This window comes from Sus scrofa, chromosome 1 (genome assembly GCF_054392235.1).
Source record: "Sus scrofa isolate SSC_HxYL_T2T_F1_AM1 chromosome 1, Sscrofa_HxYL_maternal_Yorkshire_Landrace_v2.0, whole genome shotgun sequence".
Taxonomy (NCBI): Eukaryota; Metazoa; Chordata; class Mammalia; order Artiodactyla; family Suidae; genus Sus; species Sus scrofa.
Window position 1 is genome coordinate 160379769 of NC_139383.1, and position 20400 is coordinate 160400168.

The 20400-nt window shown below is 50.8% G+C and overlaps 1 protein-coding gene across 5 annotated transcripts; it reads right to left on the reverse strand.

The window, feature by feature from the left end:
• Positions 1-630: 630 nt before the first annotated feature.
• CNDP2 (carnosine dipeptidase 2) lies at positions 631-19627 on the reverse strand. 5 transcript variants are annotated; one of them, XM_084973166.1, is made up of 12 exons: positions 19584-19627; positions 16725-16813; positions 14993-15136; positions 9883-10045; positions 7752-7840; positions 6610-6810; positions 5736-5820; positions 4746-4906; positions 3633-3797; positions 2013-2154; positions 1650-1797; positions 631-1263 (listed from the first exon to the last, which is right to left on the reverse strand). In XM_084973166.1, exons 2-12 carry the CDS (start codon positions 16782-16784, stop codon positions 1194-1196), a joined length of 1428 nt encoding a protein of 475 aa, XP_084829292.1. In that variant the 5' UTR covers positions 16785-16813; positions 19584-19627; the 3' UTR covers positions 631-1193. The 5 variants fall into 5 exon arrangements, with proteins under 5 accessions (XP_084829292.1, NP_001230636.1, XP_020918104.1 ...); NM_001243707.1 differs by having other exon boundaries at positions 16725-16991; positions 19584-19624; XM_021062445.2 differs by having other exon boundaries at positions 16725-16991; positions 19313-19584.
• Between the last annotated feature and the right edge of the window lie 773 nt (positions 19628-20400).

Here is a 20400-nt window from a genome sequence, read left to right on the forward strand (position 1 = left end):
TTCACGAGCAGAGAAACCTGCAGTCCCCAACTTGAAATTCAAGTTACAGTGCTTAGACCCAGAGCTGGTAGCCCCAAGGTCCTGGCCCCTAGAGGGTGCAGAGCGATTGCTATCAGACTGTTTTCCTGGATAAGCCTCCCTGAGGACTAGCAGGACTGTGATTAGGAAGGAGATAAGGAGGCAGCAGAACACAGGCTGCTGAGGTCACTGTGGAGGTGACTCCAGGGACAGAGGAGGACCCAGGAAGTATGGCACGTCATGGAGGCTGAAAGCACGACTTCCATCCCGTTCCAAGTATTTGGTGTGACAGGGTCCAATAAACAGCAGCCTTGTTCCCTGGCCTATGAGTCAAGATGGTCAACAGAGCAGACAAAACATACACTTTATGATAAACGAGGCTGCGGTTCCTCCTGGCAGAGTTTACTCTTGTCCCCTCCATCAGCTGAGACAATGGACAGTCTTGTTTAAACCAGTTGGGCTGATGTCCTGTGGCTTGGCAGCATAAGGGACAGGGAGGGACGGGTGGGACGGGTGAGAGGAGAGCCCTGCCCCAGCCCAGCACAGTGCACTGTGGATGAGGGCATCCCTCCGCCAATGCAGGCAGTGCGCATACAAGGTGACAGGCAGCAATTCCTCCAGAGCCTACTTTTTATTTAGCAACAGAGATGGAGACCAAATAACCCTCCTAGTTAGGTTTAGGTTTAGGGAATCATAATAAAGAAAAGATATGAAATACCAGTAACGGTTAAAGAAAACAACAGAACGTGCACAAGACAGCAGGGATCAGAGAGGGTGGCCCTCAAGGAATCGGGAGCCCCTAAGTGTCCAGCATGCACGACCCTGACTCGGGGGCAGAGCTGGGCCTGGGAAGCACCAAGTCTGCTCTTTAGCCCAAATGGACGTCAGGCAGAACCTTCTACAGAAGAACCTGTGCTTTCGGGCCTCAGCTCTTTTCTGGAGACCAAGTCACACTGACCACCAGTGAGCATTCAGCCACCACCCAGGGTCATTTACAAGCCCCCAGGACTGAACATGGACCACGGCCCCATATAGGTAACTCCATCCTGAGCCAGGTAGGTGCCCTCACGTCCACTTCTGCAGTCTGTGGCATCTGATGAGACGCAAAGAGGAGAGACGGGCTTCCGCTTTCCTGAACAGCCAGAAGAGTGTGAGGTGGAGGGCAGAGGTGGGGCTCAGTTCTTCAGCTGAGACACTTCGTACAGGTATGCAGCCATCATCTTGGTTCCTTCAATGTAGTTGTGCCTGATGGGGAGGAACAGTCGTCACAATGGCTGGTGCCCTGAGGTCCTGGCAAACATGCTGCATCCTTTCTGGGAGTGGACAGCCCACCAGCCTGGCGTGCTGGCCCTGAGTGCTACTTGCCTTGGTTCTCAAGTGCAGGTTCAATCCTCCTGCCCACCAGGGACCTGCCCTGGTCCTGGTTTAACAGAGCCCATGGGGTCACACCTGGTACTCAGCAGAAAGTGCCATACCTAATGATAGCTCCTCAATGCTGCCTGGGTACAAGGTCTCCATCTGGCATCCTAATACCCGGTTAGGTCTCCTACCTCTGCCCTCCAAGCAGGGTCTTGGCCTTAGTCCTCAACTACCCCAGAGACCCCAAGACAGCCCCTCTTTTCTGTCCTCACCTGTTGAGCTTCTCATTCTGGGAGTGGGCTCCGTCATCAGCTGAGCCCATGGGCAACAGCATGACATTCTTGCCCGTGGCCTCCTGAAACGTCAGAGTCACAGGAATGCTGCCACCTTCCCTGGTCAGGTCCGGCTCGACGCCAAAAACTGGGAGGGAATGGAATAAAAGAAATGGTGAGCTCCAGGGCTATGAGGCGAGGGGTCCACTGCAGATGACTGTCCAGCAACCCGAGTCCAGACCCCACATGAGGCCTGGAACAGTGGCCCCACTCCCAAGGCCAAAGATGGCAGGGCCCGGCCCGCACAGGGATGGAGCCCACAGGGCCCACAGGGCCTCTCAGCCCCCAAGGAGAACAACTGACCTGTCTGTAGGGCTCTTCTCCCAGCCATGTAATGAGGGTGGTTGAAGTCAGACACCCAGGGCTTCCCCCCGTGGCCCATGTACACCTTGAACTTGTTGGGGCTGTGCAGTTCAGCAAACTTCTTGGTCAAGTAGCTTATCACCTGAACCACAGACAGGACAGACATGATGTCTTATAAGTTGGCATCTTCTCCAGTGCTCGTGATCTACTCCACCACAGTCTCCAGGAGTTTACAGCGGGTCTAGAGCAGCTCTACAGTGGGTCTACAATGGGTCTAAAGAGGATCTACGGTGGGTCTATAATGGGTCTACACTTTTCTGCTGCTGCTGCTAAACACTGATCTGCATAACTGTGATAGCAGAAAAAGGGATTTCATCAAGGAACAAAATCCAGGACTTAAAAGGTAATTTTAATTTCAAGCACTTCATCCTTTACATAGATGCCCCCATACAATTACAATATATTTTTTTTCTTTTTTCTTTTTAGGGCCGCCCCTGTGGCATATGGAGGTTCCCAGGCTAGGGGTCGAATCAGAGCCACAGCTGCTGGCCTACGCCACAGCCACAGGGGATCCAAGCTGCATCTGTGACCCACACTGCAGCTTGTAACACCACCAGATCATTAATCCATCATTCAAGGCCAGGGATCAAACCAGTATCCTCATGGATACTAGTCTGGTTCTTAACTTGCTGAGCCACAACAGGAACTCCCAATGACAATATTTAAATCAAGATTATTATTATTATTGGTCTTTTCGTCTTTTTGCCTTTTCTAGGGCCGCTCCTGTGGCATGAGGAGGTTCCCAGGCTAGGGGTCTAATCGGAGCTATAGCCACCAGCCTACACCAGAGACACAGCAATGCGGGATCTGAGCCGCGTCTGTGACCTACACCACAGCTCACAGCAATGCCAGATCCTTAACCCACTGAGCAAGGCCAGGGATCGAACCCACAACCTCATGGTTCCTAGTCAGATTCATTAATCACTGAGCCACAACGGGAACTCTAAATCAAGATTTTAAAAAATATTCCTTGACTTGCTTTATAAAAATGATTACATCTAGACCCCAACCAGAGCGAGGTGCTGACCCAGGGACACCTTGTGATGACAAATCCTCAGTCCTAAGCTCGGTGAGGAGTCCTCAGTCTGCACCCCCAATAGGGGAGGTCTTGACTCCATTTGCCCATGATGCCTCAGGGAGGGTGGGGAATGCTCTCTGTAAGCCCGGCTGACTTTCAGCTGATGGAGTCTGTGCCCTCTGGACTCCTCCTTTCTGAAACTGGCCCCCTCCACTGCTTATCATGGCTCAGAGGCCCTTGGACTCTCATCATAAGATTATTTGGCCCAAAGTCAGCATTTGCCCTGAAGCCCTAGGATGAAGTCAGAGGTCAGATTTTAGCATGCCTCAGCAGTGACAAAGGTCACTTACATTGGACGCTTTTTTATATGGCCTGTATCTTTGATCAGCTTGTGAACTGCTTATTCTGGTAATTACTAAGTTGGCAAGAGCCAGGAGTGGGGCCATGCAGGTATACGTTTGTGATGTTCTGTTTTAGGAGCCCTGGTCAAAGTCTCTGCCAGTGACCAGCAGCCCCTCCCTGTGTCCCGGCACCCCACATGCCTGCTCGCTGACCACTTCAGGAGTCATGTCTGGCACGAGCCTGATGGAGAACTTGCCGATCACTTTTCGAGGAATCACGGTCTTGGCCCCCGACCCAGAGAAGGCACCTTCGATCCCATGCAGCGAGAGGGACGGGTATCGCCACCTGTGCATCAGGATGTCTTTCTGCAGAAGAGTGAAAGAGTGGGTCAGGATGGTACTGTCTGCTTGTGGAGGAGACCTGCCAACTGGGTCCACACACCCACAGGAAGGGGGAGCTGACCCCGGCAAGGCTGGCAGGTGAGCTGGCCCATAGGCACCCTGGCAGCCATGACACACCACCACAGGGGCCACGCCACACTCAGAACAACTGCAAGGGCATCCTATCCACGCCTCCCTGCAGCTTTACACCACCTGGATTAACAAAACTGACCCCATGGGTCACAGCATTCTGGCCAGCCCCGCAGAATCCAGGGCAGGTCACCACCCCACCCACATCAGAGCCACTACAGAGCTGAGGTACCTGGAGGAGGCCCAGGCCATCTCTGAACCCCTCCCCAGATCTGGGGCCCATGGAACACAGAGGAGGGAAGTGCCTAAGAAAGTGAAGCCAGTCCCGTCCACTGTGCCCAAGGCCCAAGGTAGGGGTTGAGATGAAACTCAAGGGCCAAGCCTGGCCATGTCCCCTGGCATCCCCAGGGCCTGTCACTGGAGACCGATAAAGGCTGGCTGAATTGCATGTGAACTTATATCCCGACCTTCTAAAGCAGGAGCTTGGCTAACTAAGAGAAGGTTCATGATACAATCTGCCACTGACAGGTCTACATTTTGTGTACTTTCAACCTCAGCTCGTGGCTCTGTTAGGAACGGCTGACATCATCTCAGGGCCCAGTGTAAATGGGTCACCCCCACGTGTACACTCGGAGAAAGCGCCTGCCTCTGCACATGTGTCCCAGTCCTCAAGGTGTCAACAGTCGACAACTGACATGTTAAGAGCTGCCAGCTCCCTGCCTGGCATGTGTGCTCCCGGCGTCTGCCCCCTGCCTGCTCACATGCCCACATCTCTCCAGCCCCCACGCTCCAGCCCAGGGCCCTAGGATTGGGTCACTGCGCCTTGCCGGCCCATGGCAGCACCTTGCAGTCATGCAGCAGGGTCTCTGCCCCCACGTCCTTGGAGTACTCTGCCAGGTCGAAGTCAATCTGGTCATAGAGCGCTAGCTCCTCCTCCGTCAAGGGGGCCACGGCCTCGTTGATGCCGGGGATGAGGATCTTCCCCTTCCTGTCCATCAGGGAGCCTGGGGGAGAGCAGGAGGATGCACGCTCAGCATGTGGGCAGCCAGGGGCCCAGGTGGGAGAGCCCTGCACGCAGGATCTCCTGGCGCTGCCCAAGCACCTATGCATCCTAGGTTGTTGTTCTGTTACCATAACAACCCAGGGAGGCAAGGAGGGTCACCTCCCGAAATATGGGTACAGAAGGTGGGCGATCTGTCCACAATCACAGACCAGGGACAGGTGGAGAGCTGGAGCCTAGAGCCCACTCTAAAACCACTACGTGGTCCCAGAGCTCTTTTTTCATAGAAGTTCCATGAGAACTACCTGTTCCTACACTGAGGAGGGAAACCTGAGGGGGCAGAGTAGACACCATCCCAGAAATATCAAGTTTCCACCAGCCAAGGAAAGGAACAGGGCTCAGTACATTGAGGGGTGAGGCTGAGCACCAGGATGCCAGGCCAGTGAGCTGAAGCCTCGCTGTCAAAGGGCAAGACTGCGCAGGAGATCCCGCTGTGGCCAGTTATGGAAACCAGACCAATGCAGATGCCCTCCAGGGAGAAGACTAAACAGAACAAGGACAGTTAGGACCCTAGGGGACATGGCAGGTGGGGTGCCTGAGCTAGGCCCTGGAGACAGGCAGGTCTGGTGACAAGGGGAAGAGGAGAGAAGCAGAAATAAAATGCGTGGGTCTTTCAAAGGGAGCAGTGAGTGGAGGAGGGAGAGTAGGAGGAGAAGGTACAGAGAGAAAAAGAAGAACTGAAATGCTCTGGCTACCGACAACAGCCCAGAAGCAACGCCTGCTCCAACCCCTCCTGGATGGACCAGCAGTGACAGACTGACGGATGTGCTCACCCATCAGCGTGATGAGATCGGTCATGGCCTCATGCACAGAGCCACCATACACGCCGGAGTGCAGGTCTCTGTTGCTGCATTCCACCTGCGGATACAAGGGCCGGCTTGCTTTTGCCGCGTTATGGTAAGTGAGCAAAGAACATTCCCATGACAGACAATTTTCAATATCAAAATCTGCTCCCTCGACAAGCAAAGTAAAGTATTTCCTAAATCACCAAACTTTGGCAGTGACAAGAAGACACTCTTGTAAATGCCAAGTGCAGGTGAAAATGTGGCACTTAGGGCCTCGCCAGCAGTTTCAGAAGACTCTGCGCTACCTGCAGAAAGGGCGATGCAGACCAGGAGGGCAGCCTACACCCAGGGCCCTGCAGCCTTACGCCCAGGCCCTGCTCGGCTCAGACTTCTGCCCTCCTGGCTGGGTGTTCAAAAAGCCAGAGGAGCATCTGCATGAGGCGCGCCCAGTAGGGCAGCCTATTGCCGTGAGGGTGTCACACACAGCCCAACACCACCAGTGGCCCTGCTGCCCTGGGTCCCCATCCCCATCTATGGATGACAAGACAGGCTCAGCTGCCTGGCCCTTCCTGCCAGCCCTTTGGCCTCTGCGTCCAGGGCAATGTCCTGGTTCCTCGGTGGAGGGGTGAGAGCTCAAGGGCTGATGGGCACATTTTAACTCTGGAAAGGAGGCATGTGGCTCGGCCCCTTGAGCAGGTGGGCACATCACCTCCCCCAGCTGCTCCAGGCTACACACCAACACCATCCCAGCGCCAAGCCTGTGAACCTGACCCTTGGCCCCAGCCCTCCAGCCTGTGCTGCCAGGCAGGTGAGGGAAGAGCAGGGAGGGGCAGGTGTGTGTTGGGGGGGGGGCCTCACGAACCTCGATGAAAAAATAGCAGATGCCGCGGAGCCCATAGGTGACGCAGGGCTTGTTCTTCCCCAGCCAGTAATTGTCGGAGATGCAGACGAAGTCCACATCCTTAAAGAACTGGTCCTTCTGGGCAAAGATGAGTGCGTCCAGGCCTTCAGAGCCAGACTCCTCCATGCCTTCCAGACAGAAGCGGATGTTGACGGGAACCTCCTGCGAAGGGGATGGGGTGACGACAGACATGCAGCGCTCAAAGACTTTTATTTCTTAGAAACAACAGACGGGTAGCCACCAAGCGTTTTGCAGTCACAAAGTTCTGTCTCCAGGTGTGGCCATAGCCATGGTCACCCTTAGAAGGACTCTACCCCCCCACCCCCATTGCGGCAGGTGTGAGGGGAGGCTCTGCCCTGCACAGGGCTGCCTTCCCCCTGCAGCCAGACCCCAGGGGCCCTGGAGGAGGGGAGCCTGGCACACCTGAACCCTTTTCAGAGCCACTCCTCATCCCAATAAAAACTCTCTCATCATTCTTATCATTCTTATCTTATCATTCTCTTACACAAGAAGAGCAAGATGCAGAAACTGTCTACATAGTACAATCACAATTAGATTAAAATTTTTTTTTGAAAAAAGATCATTACTAACAAAATACGGAGTCTCTGAGGGTTAGAATTTTAGGCACTTTTTCTTTCTATTTTTCTGTATTTTATAAACATTCAACAAGGAACAGTTATTTCAGTTATGGAAATATGTTTTTAAAAATCATATAGATTTTTAGGAGGATAAAAACCACACAGAGAAGTAAGGGGTTTGTCCACTATCACAAAGCCTGGGTCACATGCCAGCACACACCCCTTCCCCAGGTACACTCACTGCCCAGAACTCTCACTTCCTTGCTGGCAGGGTCCCTGCTGAGTCACCCACAGGATGAACCTTTGAACTGGTAAAACCGCTGCATCTTTAATGTTTCCTAATGCTGGAAAACGACTAATAATCTGAAGTGTGACCCAGCTGCACTGCACTGATGCAGTCTGGGTGGGAGCTGGCTATCTTCCAGCCCATGACCTCTGACCTTACAGGCTGTCCTGGGAACAGAAAGTCCCACTCTGCGACAGCAGACAGCATAGGAGAGTTGCAGCTGGATGTGGGTGGCGCACCTGATTTGTTTTCTGGAAGGCCTCCAGGGCATTCACCCAGCCGGCCACGGGCCCTTTGTCATCCGTTGCTCCTCTTCCGTACAGTTTGCCTAGAACAGCAACCAGCAGCCCCACAGTGAGGGTCACATACCTGGCAACATCTTGGAACAACCACTTGGCTGTCCTGAGACTCTTCCTCAAACCAGAAGCCCCACTGCCATCCTATCAGGAGCCCTGAGTCTCCATCCAACACTCACATTAGGATTTTCGGCAAATTTGCTCCCTCTAAGAGTCAGTCACGTGGGTGCTGCCAAGCTTTCCCACAACGCAGATATGGGCTGGCCAGAGCTGGAGGGCGAGGGCTGAAGGCCCTACTCCAGGGGGTTGCAGCCACTTGCCATTTTGTTAAAATCTATTTCACAAGATTAAAATCTATTTCCTGGCAGTGGGAAGCCTGGTCGTGCGCAGGACGACAACGTGCTGGCATCTAAGACAACCATGTCTCACCCCCACCACAACCTGATGAACAACTGAACTTATGTTTGTTACAAAATGCTCTTGGTTATCACTTTGAAAACTAACAGACAGGACACTGCCTTTCCCAGTGTAACTGGTCACCTCCCCTCTGCACTCCTGCATCTGGGCCAGGAGCTAGCCACCCTGAAGGGCAGCTGGGGAGACAAGCCTGGAGCCTCCTCCCAGTTGCAATGTGCACAGCCCAGGGGAGGCCAGGGCAGAGGAAGGACAGAGCACCACCCACCCCACTCCCCCCGCCCCGGCCTCCATCTGTCCTGGCTAGTCCTCTGACTTACTTGTTCTTAGCCTGCTTTTAATGCTTGACAGTAAAATCTGATCCATCTTAAAGTGGTGTGAGGATTAAAGCCATCACCATCTTGGCGATTTTTAAAAATCTGCTTTTCACAAAAGCTAAAGAGCTCTCCTAAGACGCATCCTTGTTCCTGTGACAAACACTAGCCATGTGACCTCGTGGTGGTAGGGGCAGTGCGGGACACCCCCTACTCCGGCTCCCAGGCCAGCAGGTGTCTGCAGGGCAGCAGATCTGGACTCAGGAGTTGTTCCAGCTTTGCCCATTCCCAGTCTCCTGCGTGTCTATGTGTCTGGCTGGGGGTCAGGGAGGGCTGATTAGCGGCCCCTCAGAGGGCGTGGCAGGTGACCAGGGCTGGCATGGTCAAGGTGGAGGAGAGGACAGGAGGTAAGAAGGGGGGGCACCCGCCACTGAGTCCCTGTCCCTGAGAGGAGCCAAGTAGAGATGGCACGTTGAGGTCACCATGGGTCAGAGTGGGATCAGGTGTCACTGGGAGCCAGTATAAGAGGGGAGAAGGGCAAGAGAGCGAAGGCAGTACGGGGGAGCTCAGGAGACATGCAGGCTGACACTCAGAAGAAGCCCAGGTTTTATCAAGGCCAGCGAGCACATGCACTGTTGCCGCCACCTGGAGGTCAACCTCCTCAGAGCTGAGCTTTAGACAGGAGTTTTCTGCTCTAGATGTAGCAGTGACCCACTGATGTGGAGTCAGGGACCCCACATAGATGCCCAAAGTGTCCTGCAGAGACACGTTTGTGTATGTGCTGAGACAGTCTGGACCCAGCCCAAGGGGACAAGGCACAGACAAGGGGCTGCTCCAGGACATCAGAGGAACAAAGCAGGCACAGCCTCCACTCCAGGGCCTGCGGGCCTGGCCTGGAGCCTCAACAGCTTCACTGAGCAGTCACCGCCAGCCTCATCTGGGCAAGAGGGTCCAGCCAAGGCTGTGCCTCCATAGGCACCAAAGGGAGTGGCTAAGATGCACCACAGAAGCAGTGCCAATTGGGCCGATCTAATCCCAGGTCGCTGAGGCTGTGCTGCCCCAGTGCAGACTGTGTTTCCCAAGGGAGCATCCACAGGAGAGGGAAGCCCAGCAGAGCTGGGGTCACAGAGACCTGGCTGCACAAGGCAGACAGGCCGCCTGAGGCTCCCTGACGGGCACACATGCAGGCAACATCCAGAACCCAAGTTCTAGATTGTGTGAAAACAACTGGTTCTGGAGAAACAGCCAAAGGACACCTTGCATGCACGTCCTGAAGCAAGTGTGACTCTGTAAACATGAAGTCCACACCACCCCCACCCCCCCGCTCCTCCAGGAAATGCTCCTACCGTCTCGCTCCACCAAGGTGAAGGGCTCACTATCCCAGCCATCCTCCAGGGCTGCCGGCTGCACATCCAGATGCCCATAAACGCACACCGTCTTCTTCTGCGGGTCAGAGCCCAGCTTGCCAAGTAAAATGGGAGGAAGCGGTATCTCCGAGCCATCAGGGAGCTGGGGGGTGGGGAAGAAGCAAAAGAGGACAGCCTTGGTGTCAAGGTGTTATGGCAGGTCTATTACATCCCTCAGAGGCCCTTATCTGTTTGCATCAATCACCCTCTATTGCAGAGTTCAAGGTCATATTATTCAACAGAGTCATTAATTAACAAGAATACACTTTCCCATAATCCAGAGCAGAGAGACTGAAATATGTTTAACAACTGCAGGCAGCCTGGTAAAGTTTTAAAGGCTAATTAGTTTTAGAAGATCCAGCAGTTAACTGGCCACTGAAAATAGTTGGGTATATGGATGTGTTTTTTCCCCCATGTATGTTAATATTATCAAAAGCTGAATGTAAACTTTGAATGATTCTCTTCAGAGCTAAATATTAAATGATTTAATGTTTCTCAGAGAATAGTAAGATCTCATTACAAGGTAACAGAAACCATTTAATGAATTAAGAAAATAATGTAAACTACGTCTGTATGGTACTATTCAACAGAAGATAATACGTTTAGGTTTTAAAAAACAATGTCTTAAAAGTAATTACTAATTCTCATTAAGAACCTTTGCATCTTTTAGAGTGGTAGTGATCTTATTTACTTGGCCTCTAGCAACTTGGAGATTTTCAAAGAATATAAAATTATAATTCATTACAGTAGTCATCTTTTGAGTCATGGATTGAACCTCCTAAAAAATCTTCCTGAGATGATAAAGAATTATTCTTAGAGGCTGATTTTGACCTTTAAATGCTAGAGTATTGATGTGTTTAAAGAATCTTCTTACTGAGTTTTGTCTACACTTGCTATGTTAATAGGTACACCTGTCATTTTATTTCCTTTGTTCCTTATTACATTTATACTCTGTTCCTTTGTAAATAAATATGCCCTTTTGAAGTGAAAAAAAAAAGCCTAATTAAAAAAAAAAAACTTTTATGTAACAAAACATATTACAAAGGCTGAGTTTGGGATGCAACTTAATTCATTATTTTCTAAAATAATGGATAACACTACTGTAATTTTATTTTATTTTATTTGCCTTTTTAGGGCTGCACCTGCGGCACATGGAGGTTTCCAGGCTAGGGGTCCAATTGGAGCTGTAGCTGCCAGCCTATGTCACAGCCACAGCAACACAGGATATGAGCCACGTTTGAGAGCTATACCACAATTCACAGCAACACCAGATCCTTAACCCACTGAGAGAGGCCAAGGATCGAACCCATATCCTCATAGATGCTAGTCGGGTTCATCACCACTGAGCCACTATGGGAATTTCAATTTTATTTTATTTTAGCTATTTTGTTTTGTTTTGTTTTGGGGGGCTGCATTTGTGGCATATGGAAATTCCCAAGCTAGGGACTGAATCGGAGCTGCAGTTGCCAGCTACAGCCACACAGGATCTCAGGCTCGTCTGAGACCTACACCACAGCTCACGGCAACGTTGGATCCTTAACCCACTCAGCAAGGCCAGGGATTGAACTGCATCCTCATGGATACTAGTTGGATTTGTTTCTGCTGAGCCACAACGGGAACTCCCACTACTGTAATTTTAAAGCAGAAGATCCGTTTTGAATTTTCTATGTAGATTATAATTAGGTACTGGCTTAACAGACTGTAGACCAAGGTATGATGAACTGAAATTCACAGTAAGCCAGACTTAATCAAGCAGAAGTAGCTGGCACTTCTGAGCTTTCTCCCAAAGGCTGGACCAGTCTCCCACCATCCCCTACGAACAGGGGACTGCATCTTAATCATGGGATTCTCTCCTTATCTAAAGCAGAAATGCAGGTATATGCAGGCAAGTCAGGGCCGAGATCCACATCAAACTCAGGTTTTGTCCAACTTTGACAGCTCAGTGTTTCCACCTGTTATGTTACCGCGGCCAATAAGGCCCTGCAAACTACGGGGTACCCCATCCTCTCCCCCCACCCCACCTCCACCACCACACCTGAGTCCTAACAGGATAACCCAAGGTCCTTACAAAGTGCCGCTGATGGCAGGAAGGGATGTCCTGTGTTTTAGCTGCAAGAGCAAAGATTATTCACCATGGAACCATCACATACCTATGTATGGGTCTACTCACCAGAAACAACTCTATGAAAACATACCTGGCTAAACACAACACACAAACCAAAATGGTAATGAGGCTACACTAGCAATTTACAATTAAGATGTAAAATGAGCAGCAACTGAAAATGGCAAGAATTCAGGACGAGGCTGGTGCGGGCTGCTAAGTTTCCTTCCTCAAACTGGGCCAGGGTGCTCAGCACCTCTAAGGACACACCACCGGGGAACGTGCCAGGCAGCCGAGTTCTTGGGGGACATGGAGCTCCTCTTCCCAGTACCCTGTACTCCTAATGCCAACTTAAGTTACTCCTGCTGATGCCACAGCTGCCACGCACAGCCCTCTGACTCCATGTTACCACCACCTATGCGAGCTGCCCCAGGGCTGGGCCTGCCTTCATGAGGACACCCTGCAGCCACCAGGGCACAGAATCTTTCCTTAAACCAAGCCCACTGTCCGGGTCATACATGACACAGGGTGCTTCGTCACTGCTGGCCCTTGGCTTGTCTCATAAGAAAGTGATTTTTGAAAAACAGATTTTCTCTAAATACATTTCTACTCCAGGCAGCTCCTCTGAAATATTTTAGCATTTTTCAAGAAGCCATGTGGGCTCACAGAAATGCACGTTGCAAACTATAGGCTCTATGAGTGTCCCAACTCCTCCAACATATCAGAACAAGGTCTGGGGTTGAAACACAGCCATGTGTCCACAGGGCTAACACGCTGGCCTCTTGCAGAGCAACTGTCTGGGCGTAAGTTTGTGACAAAGAGTTCCCCTCTCTCCCTCCTTTCCATCCCATCCCACAGCCACCAAACAAATCCACGTCCCAGCCCTTGACCTGTTGCACCAGCACCCAGAGCCCTTTCATCATTTCTTGGCCCAGAGGCCATGGCTCTCTGCAGGCCCTCGGGACCAGGCCTCCCCCACTTACTGACCAGGCACACCATCTATCCCACTGCCCGGGGCAGCAGCTGGGCTGCAGGCAGGCCCCACCTGACCCAAGTATCCTAGATCAGCCTCCCCACCATCAGCAACAGGGGCCAGGCTCCCAGGGCATCACTAGAACCCGGGTGGGATTCCCAGTGTCACCCTTCCTCTGTGAGCCTGAAGACACCCCAGCTTCCGGGTGTACACGGGTGACAGGATGACAGTCAACTCCACATCTGCCCAAGTCCCCATTGCTTCCTGCAAAGGGCAACTAGGCCGCCAATGAACCAAGAGCAGAGAAGGCCATGTGTGTTGACCTCACGCTACAGGACCTCACAGAACTTCCCTAATAGTGAGGAATACTGCCAATCCCTTGATACAAAAAGGGTTTATGTAATTCAAACAGCATGTAGTCATTTTAGTCTTTTGTGGAAAATTCTTTCTTAAGAACTGCACTGTAGGAGTTCCTGCTATGGCACAAAGGGACTGGCAGCATCTTCGCACTGGGACGGAGCTGCAATCCCCGGCCGGGCACCGTGGGTTAAGGATCTAGAGTTGCCTCAGCTGAGACTTGTATCTGATCCCAGGCCAGGGAGCTCTATATGCTGCTGGGCAGCCAAAAAAGGAAAAGAAAAAAAGAATTGCACTGTAATGCCCTCATTAAATAGAACAGGCCTATCTATGCTAATGAAGCAACGCTTAAAGATTTGCCACCAAGATTTTTTTTTTTCAATGTGTGAGGCTAATGGGAGAGGAAGCAAGTCAAGTATGTTCCTAACAGAAAACAAAACAAAGAAACTTGGCTTCTCCCCTCAAGTGGGGAAAAGCACGGGGAAGCTGTGATGGCTCTGAAGTAATCTTAGGTGAACTATTAAATCTGTGGACAGGGAGTTCCCGTCGTGGCGCAGTGGTTAACGAATCCGACTAGGAACCATGAGGTTGCGGGTTCGGTCCCTGCCCTTGCTCAGTGGGTTAACGATCCCGCGTTGCCGTGAGCTGTGGTGTAGGTTGCAGATGCGGCTGGGATCCCGCGTTGCTGTGGCTCTGGCGTAGGCCGGTGGCTATGGCTCCGATTCGACCCCTAGCCTGGGAAACCTCCACATGCCGCAGGGGCGGCCCAAGAAATAGCAAAAAGACAAAAAAAAAAAAAGTCTGTGGACAGAAGAAATCCCACACAGACAATACTGACCCTGGGCGTTGGAAGGCCCGGACTTTAACCTCCTTCACCAGGGACCTCTAATTGGTTCCCAGGGAGACAGAGCCCCCTACCTCCAGGTCCTTCCATTTATGAAAAGAGCAGACTGGGGTGAATGTCCACCCCTGCAGCCCCAGGATTATGATTTCATCAATCAGGCGAGAGAACCAGGAGAAACCCAACCTGACCCAGCCATACCCTGCAACACACAGAGCACTGCAAACACGCAGGACCGAAACCTGATAGGAAAACACTGGGAAAATGTACCATGAGGTGAGGCTGTCCATTCTAGTTAGGACCTGTCAGATTCCTGTTTTAAAGTGCAACTAATCCCGAGCCCCACACATAAAGCAGCTCTTTTCCAGAAGCCAAGTCATGAAAAAGCTTTCTTTCTACCAACTGGGATGTGGGGCCACAGTGGGTGTGAGTAGGAGTCTCTAGTGGTTTCACTTCTAATGGGCAGAGTGTAACTTCCTGTCTGAGTCACCTGATTTCTGGGAAGGAACATCAGCTACTGTCTAGAATGGCCACTACATTAACTTCCCAAACAACTGACAACAGTTCTCCTTGCTGGACAAAGAAGATGAGTATCACAAAGCTCTACCCAGTCCAGCTCAGGAAACCAGTTCAGCATCCAAGCCAGGCCCCTTTTGTCTGTTTTAAAGACCAGTAGGCTCTCTGAAGCAAAGGCATGTAAGAACTCACCACGTGTTCTCACCTCCTCAGCAAACCTGCTGGGTTAGGTTGTGCGGTGCACAGTGCACCAGGCTCCTACCTTCTGGTTCCCGATGTCCACCAGCTCCACGGAGCCCCCCAGCTGTGTGATGTCGGCAGCGGCAACCTCCATCATCTTCCGGATCTCACCCCTCTTCTCAGGCCAGGCAGACACGCTCTGGATGGCCACCCATTCTGCAAGTTTCTGTTTGTGGATAACAAGCAAAAGGGATTCTGAAAAGGTGCTCCTCCGGGAAGGCAGGTATTCATGGGCATGCCATTTTCAGGCCCACAAAGCTCACTTGCTACCTTCGGCCACTCCATCTGGAGCATGGTGACCAGACCCAGAAGAGAAGCATTTTATTTGCTTTTTGTTTAAGATGAAAAAGAACTGTATGTCCTGACCCTGGACCAGGAACTATAAGCAGGACCGAAAATCCTTAACCACAACAAAGCACGACATGAGTGCAAAATGTACAAAGTTCCATAAACACATCAGTAGCTGAACCTAACAAAATTGCAACTGAAAGATACAGGAAATACCCAAATTTTCACAGTCCTAAGCAGCTTATTTATCATACTGACAATGGCCAAGTTCTCTGAAACATAAGTTTTAGAATGGGAACTATAAAGATTTCGTCTGAAATAGGACTATCAAAAATAATTTTAAAGCATGGTTCTTTAAGTTAATTTAACATCAAGAAACATTAATACGAGTTCCCACCATGGCACAGTGGTTAACGAATCCAACTGGGAACCATGAGGCTGCGGGTTCGATTCCTGGCCTTGTTCAGTGGGTTTAGGATCTGGTGTTGCCGTGAGCTGTGGTGTGGGTCTCAGACGCGGCTCGGATCCCATGTTGCTGTGGCTCTGGCGTAGGCCGGTGGCTACAGCTCTGATTAGACCCCTAGCCTGGGAACCTCCATATGCCGCAGGAGTGGCTCAAGAAAAGGCAAAAAAAAAAAAAAAAAAAAAGAAAAGAAACATTAATAGGTAACATTATCAAGTCATTTAAAACATGTTAAATGAAAAATAGTTCTTAATCTATATCTACCACAAAAATAAACAAAAATCTTGAATTAGCTTTGCTATTTCTAGAAACATGTATTAAGATTTTCTTTCAAAAGCCAAGAGTAACTTAAATACTGTAATGAGAAGGCAGAGGAAAAGACCTCTAGGAGTTCCCGTCGTGGCACAGCGGAAATGAATCCGACTAGGAACCATAAGGTTGCAGGTTCGATCCCCGGCCTCGCTCATTGGGTTAAGGATCCAGCGTTGCCATCAGCTGTGGTGTAAGTTGCAGACGTGGCTCAGATCTGGCATGGCTGTGGCTGTGGTGTAGGCTGGCAGCTGTAGCTCCAATTAGACCCCTAGCCTGGGAACCTCCATATGCCACGGTTGGGGCCCTAAAAAGACCTCTAGACAATCCCCATTTTTTAGTTACCTTTTTTTGTGTGGTGAGAACACCTAAATCTACTCTCAGGAACTTGCAAGCACCACACAGGGCTGTGAACTGTAACCACCATGCCGTGCACTGGACCCTAGAACTCACTCACCCTGCAAATGAAAGCTGAACCCTTAGGCCAACATCTCCCTGATTCCCTGCCCCAGTCCTGACACCCACCCTTCTACCCTCTGCTTCTCTGGGTTCAACTTTTTCAGTATCTGTCTTTCTCCACCTAGACAATATTTTTAAGACTTGATTAGAACGGCATAATTCTTATTAGCCTCTTGAACATTTCTCTGAGTTCCATGAGACTAACTGCACTTTATTAGAACAAATATTCCCTTACCTTAATGTAGCGATCCTGATTCTCATCAATGTACTTAAACAGAGCAGCGAGGGCTGGCATCTTTCCCCCCGACGCAGACCTTGGAGATTCTAGGAAGGAAGAACAACCTGTCCGTGCAGTCTCGAGAAAGGACTGGGAGGCACTTGTTCAGGATCAGAAACTGGACTCCACCCACCGCCAGCACTTTGAAGCAGTCACGAGGATTCCAGGAAGTGACCTCGGCAGAGACAAGGGCTCTAGGAAGCAGTCATAGGCTCAGGCTGATCTCTTTTTTTCAGAAGGAAAATGTACAAAGAATCACGTTTCAGAATGGCAGGTAATTGAAGGAAGGGCCCCAGGGGAAGATAATCTGATGGAAATTAAAAGGAGGTACTTCCCAGTAGCACTGACACACCGACATTTTAAAATACTTTCTAAAATTTAGTTTTTCTCTCTTAAAGCACACAGAGAACTTTCCCTTATTATCACCACAAAGGAAATAATCTCTCCAAGGCTCCCAGCAAAAATGTCACATCTGTCTGCACACCACAAGCCGACAACACAGTAAATAAGGCCCAAGGAGGGAACGTGGATTTGGTTTAGAGAAACTAACAACCAGAGTCCAGAAACCACCAAGACAGCGTGGGAAACTCCACTGAGGTCTGATGAAAATAAAGAAATGTCTGGCCTCCCACGGGCATTTTCTAACTCCAGTGTGAGACCCATTATGTCATGCTCCACCATACAGATTCAGGGGAAAAGAAATCATTTGATTCATCATCTTTAAAAACTGCAATCAAGACGAAACAAAGATAATAATCCCAGAAATGGGGCTTTCAAAATTGGTTCTCCCCCACTTCCTTCAATGGACAACTCAGATTCCATCAAATGGCAAAACCCAAACCTCAGCACTGACTGAAAGGAGTTCAGTGACTCCTTTCAGAGCAAATTCAGCACTGCAGGGACAGGAAGAATTTCACAACTGCAGCTGTGGAGTCACAAGACCCTACCACATCCATGTAGCTCTGAAGTGGGACACCAGAGAAGTGGCTGTGTATGGACACACCGAATTACAGAGAATTTTCTTCTTGGTAGAGGATTCTGAAGTGACTTCTAAACAGAGGACAGACTTTGTCCACTGAGATAGTAAGCTTGGTAGCTGCTCAACAGATCAAGGATGTGCAGCTTGAGTTTAGTAAAGGCAATCCTCTTCCAACAACCACAACAGAGCATGAAACAGTTAAATATCTCCCTGCCAACTCAGATTGTTTCAGCCTTTTGGAAGACAAGGTTCATAAATGCATACACTGCATAGAAGTCAGATTTTCAATCATAAAGGAAAACCTATTTAGCAGAACAATATGCTACACCAGATACTCTTCATTTGAGTTCCTGGTCATTACACAGCACAAATTCCATGCTCACTGTGATATATTCTCATTAGCATTATGCTTTTTGCAGCCCAGTTAACCAATCGCCTTCCAGCTAAAGTCAAATATATAGCTATCTAAGTTGAATCTTTAACCAAAGGAGAGTAAACAGAGACTGGATTATTCAGCTCTTCCTGCCACCTCACCAGGTGGAAAAACAACATCTCTGAACTGCTAACTGGGTCAGAGAGGTTAGGCCAGAGCCCCTTTCTCCCTCCCATGCACAGTTATTCCTGTTTCACCAACTGGCCAGTACCAAAGCCATTACAACGGACTACTTTTTTCTGGGGGGCTAAGGTGGGGGGACTTGCACCATGACATGCAGAAGCTCCCAGAATCCCCACCACAGCAATGACTTGAGCCACAGCAGTAACAACGCCAGATACTTAACCTGCTGAGCCAGGAGGGAACTCTAAATGGGGACCACTTTTATATGCCCTGGTGAACCCCATTTATTAGGGTAAAAGCATTGAGTTGGAGTGAACAAAAGCAAACCCTATTGTCTGGAAGTAAACACCAGCCTCACTCCCTTCTTGGAATCTAAGGTTCCTGGGGAGTAAAGTAACTTCAACACTGAAACTCCAGTGAGGGGAAGAAGGGCTGGTGGTACCACCTGGAACCACCCAGCAATCCCTACAAAGATTCTTTCAGTTCTGAGGCTCCATCCTGACCTCCTTAATTCAAGGCACATGCAAAAGTAAAGGGACTCTTGAATGAGGGCTTCAGCTCTGTGTAAAAACCACTGCAACAGGAGTAGGAACCTCTGATTTGCTCAATCTAGAACTTTAATCCCAAACATACAGTTCTACAAAATTATTCCTCACCACCCCTCCCTGCAAACACCAGGGATGACAAAGGCATAAATAAAATCTCCGCCGGGTCGCTGAGTCAGCACCAGGTTCCCGCGCGGGCGAGGGCGGGTCGGAGGCCCAAGGACTCAGGACAGGCCGACGCAGGACCAAGCATCACTCCCGGAGACTGCCTCAGGGCAGCCACGTGCAACCTCCCAGCCTTAAGTGAGGGTGGAGACCCTGACCCCGGGCCTCCGACCCTGAGCGCAGGCCGTCCTGCAACACCAACCTCAGGCCTCCGCCAAAGGTCTCTGCAGCCGAGAGACAGGCTTTAGTTTTCTGCGGGCCTCACTGTTGCGGAGGGCGGGGGTGGGGAGGGGTTGCTCACAGGCGGGTCAGTGTGCGTCCTCCCCGCCGCCGCCCCGGACCCCATTCTGACTGGAGCGGGCCGCATTCTGAGTGGACGCCCTCTTCTCCCGTCAGGGCCGGCCACAGGCCCCTCAGAGCTGGCCTGGTCCCTGGCCCGCCGCGCAGCGACCGGTCTCCCCTGCCTGCCGGGAGGCGGCCTGGACCCCACGCTCCCGGCCTCGGCCCTGCTCCCGCCGCCTGCAGGAACCTCCCTGTCCACAGGGACCTCCTTCCCCGGGAAGGCCGCTCACCAGCCAGCTGCTACAGCTCGGGTTCCGCACCACGTGTCTCGGTCACGCCCCCTGTGCGGGCCCGCCCCGCAGCCGCCCCATCCACCAATCCCAGACCTCGACCGGAGCACTGGCGTATCCCCGCCTCGCCGCCGTGCAGTCCGCCAATCCCGGACCTGGCCGGAAACTGCGCCGCCCCGCCCTCCGCTGTTCGGAGCGCGGCGCCGGCAGGAGGCGAGGCTGAGACCTGGGAGGCCAGGGCTTAAAAGCGCGAGCCCCGGCGGCGATCTACTTTGGTCTTCCGCCTTTTGCCTCAACCGTGGGGTTGGAGAGGTAGTGTTTTGTGTGAAGTGGTCCGGGATTGAGGTGCCCACACCCCCCTACCCAGAGTCCCCATTCCCGCGGGTTCCTGAAGCATGTTTTCCTGGTCACACAGGTTTCCGTTTCACGTATCTTTGGCACTTTGTTCACCAAGCCTTCACCGTTACTAAGAGGAATTATTTTAGTATTTAGATCCAGTAATCCTAGGAATTAATGAAGAAAGTAGACCCACCATTTACTTATTGAGCGTCTACTATTTCTCCGAGGGTGTGATTATCTCCTTTAGAGCATCACCCAAAAAATTTGGGAAAGATTTTACCCTTCCCATATTCTATGTTGTTGTTGTAGTTTTAATGACAATTTTATAGTTGGAATGGATGTAGTTCCTCACATCCTGTAAATATTTTTAAATAAGATTACTTAAATTTTTACATGGTTTGTTTTTCCCTTGAAATTCTGTTTTCATCAATATCCGTTGCAGAATTTTTTTTAATTGCAGCATTTCATTTATAAATCA

Bases quoted from the DNA above. Each gene is read 5' to 3' on its own strand.
- CNDP2 (XM_084973166.1), bottom strand. From the start codon at position 16,784: ATGCCAGCCCTCGCTGCTCTGTTTAAGTACATTGATGAGAATCAGGAT. The intron at 15,137-16,724 runs GTAAGGGAATAT...ATCCACAAACAG, and splicing joins ATCAGGATCGCTACATTAAG to AAACTTGCAGAATGGGTGGC. The intron at 7,841-9,882 runs GTAGGAGCATTT...TTGCTGTTCTAG, and splicing joins CACCTTGGTGGAGCGAGACG to GCAAACTGTACGGAAGAGGA.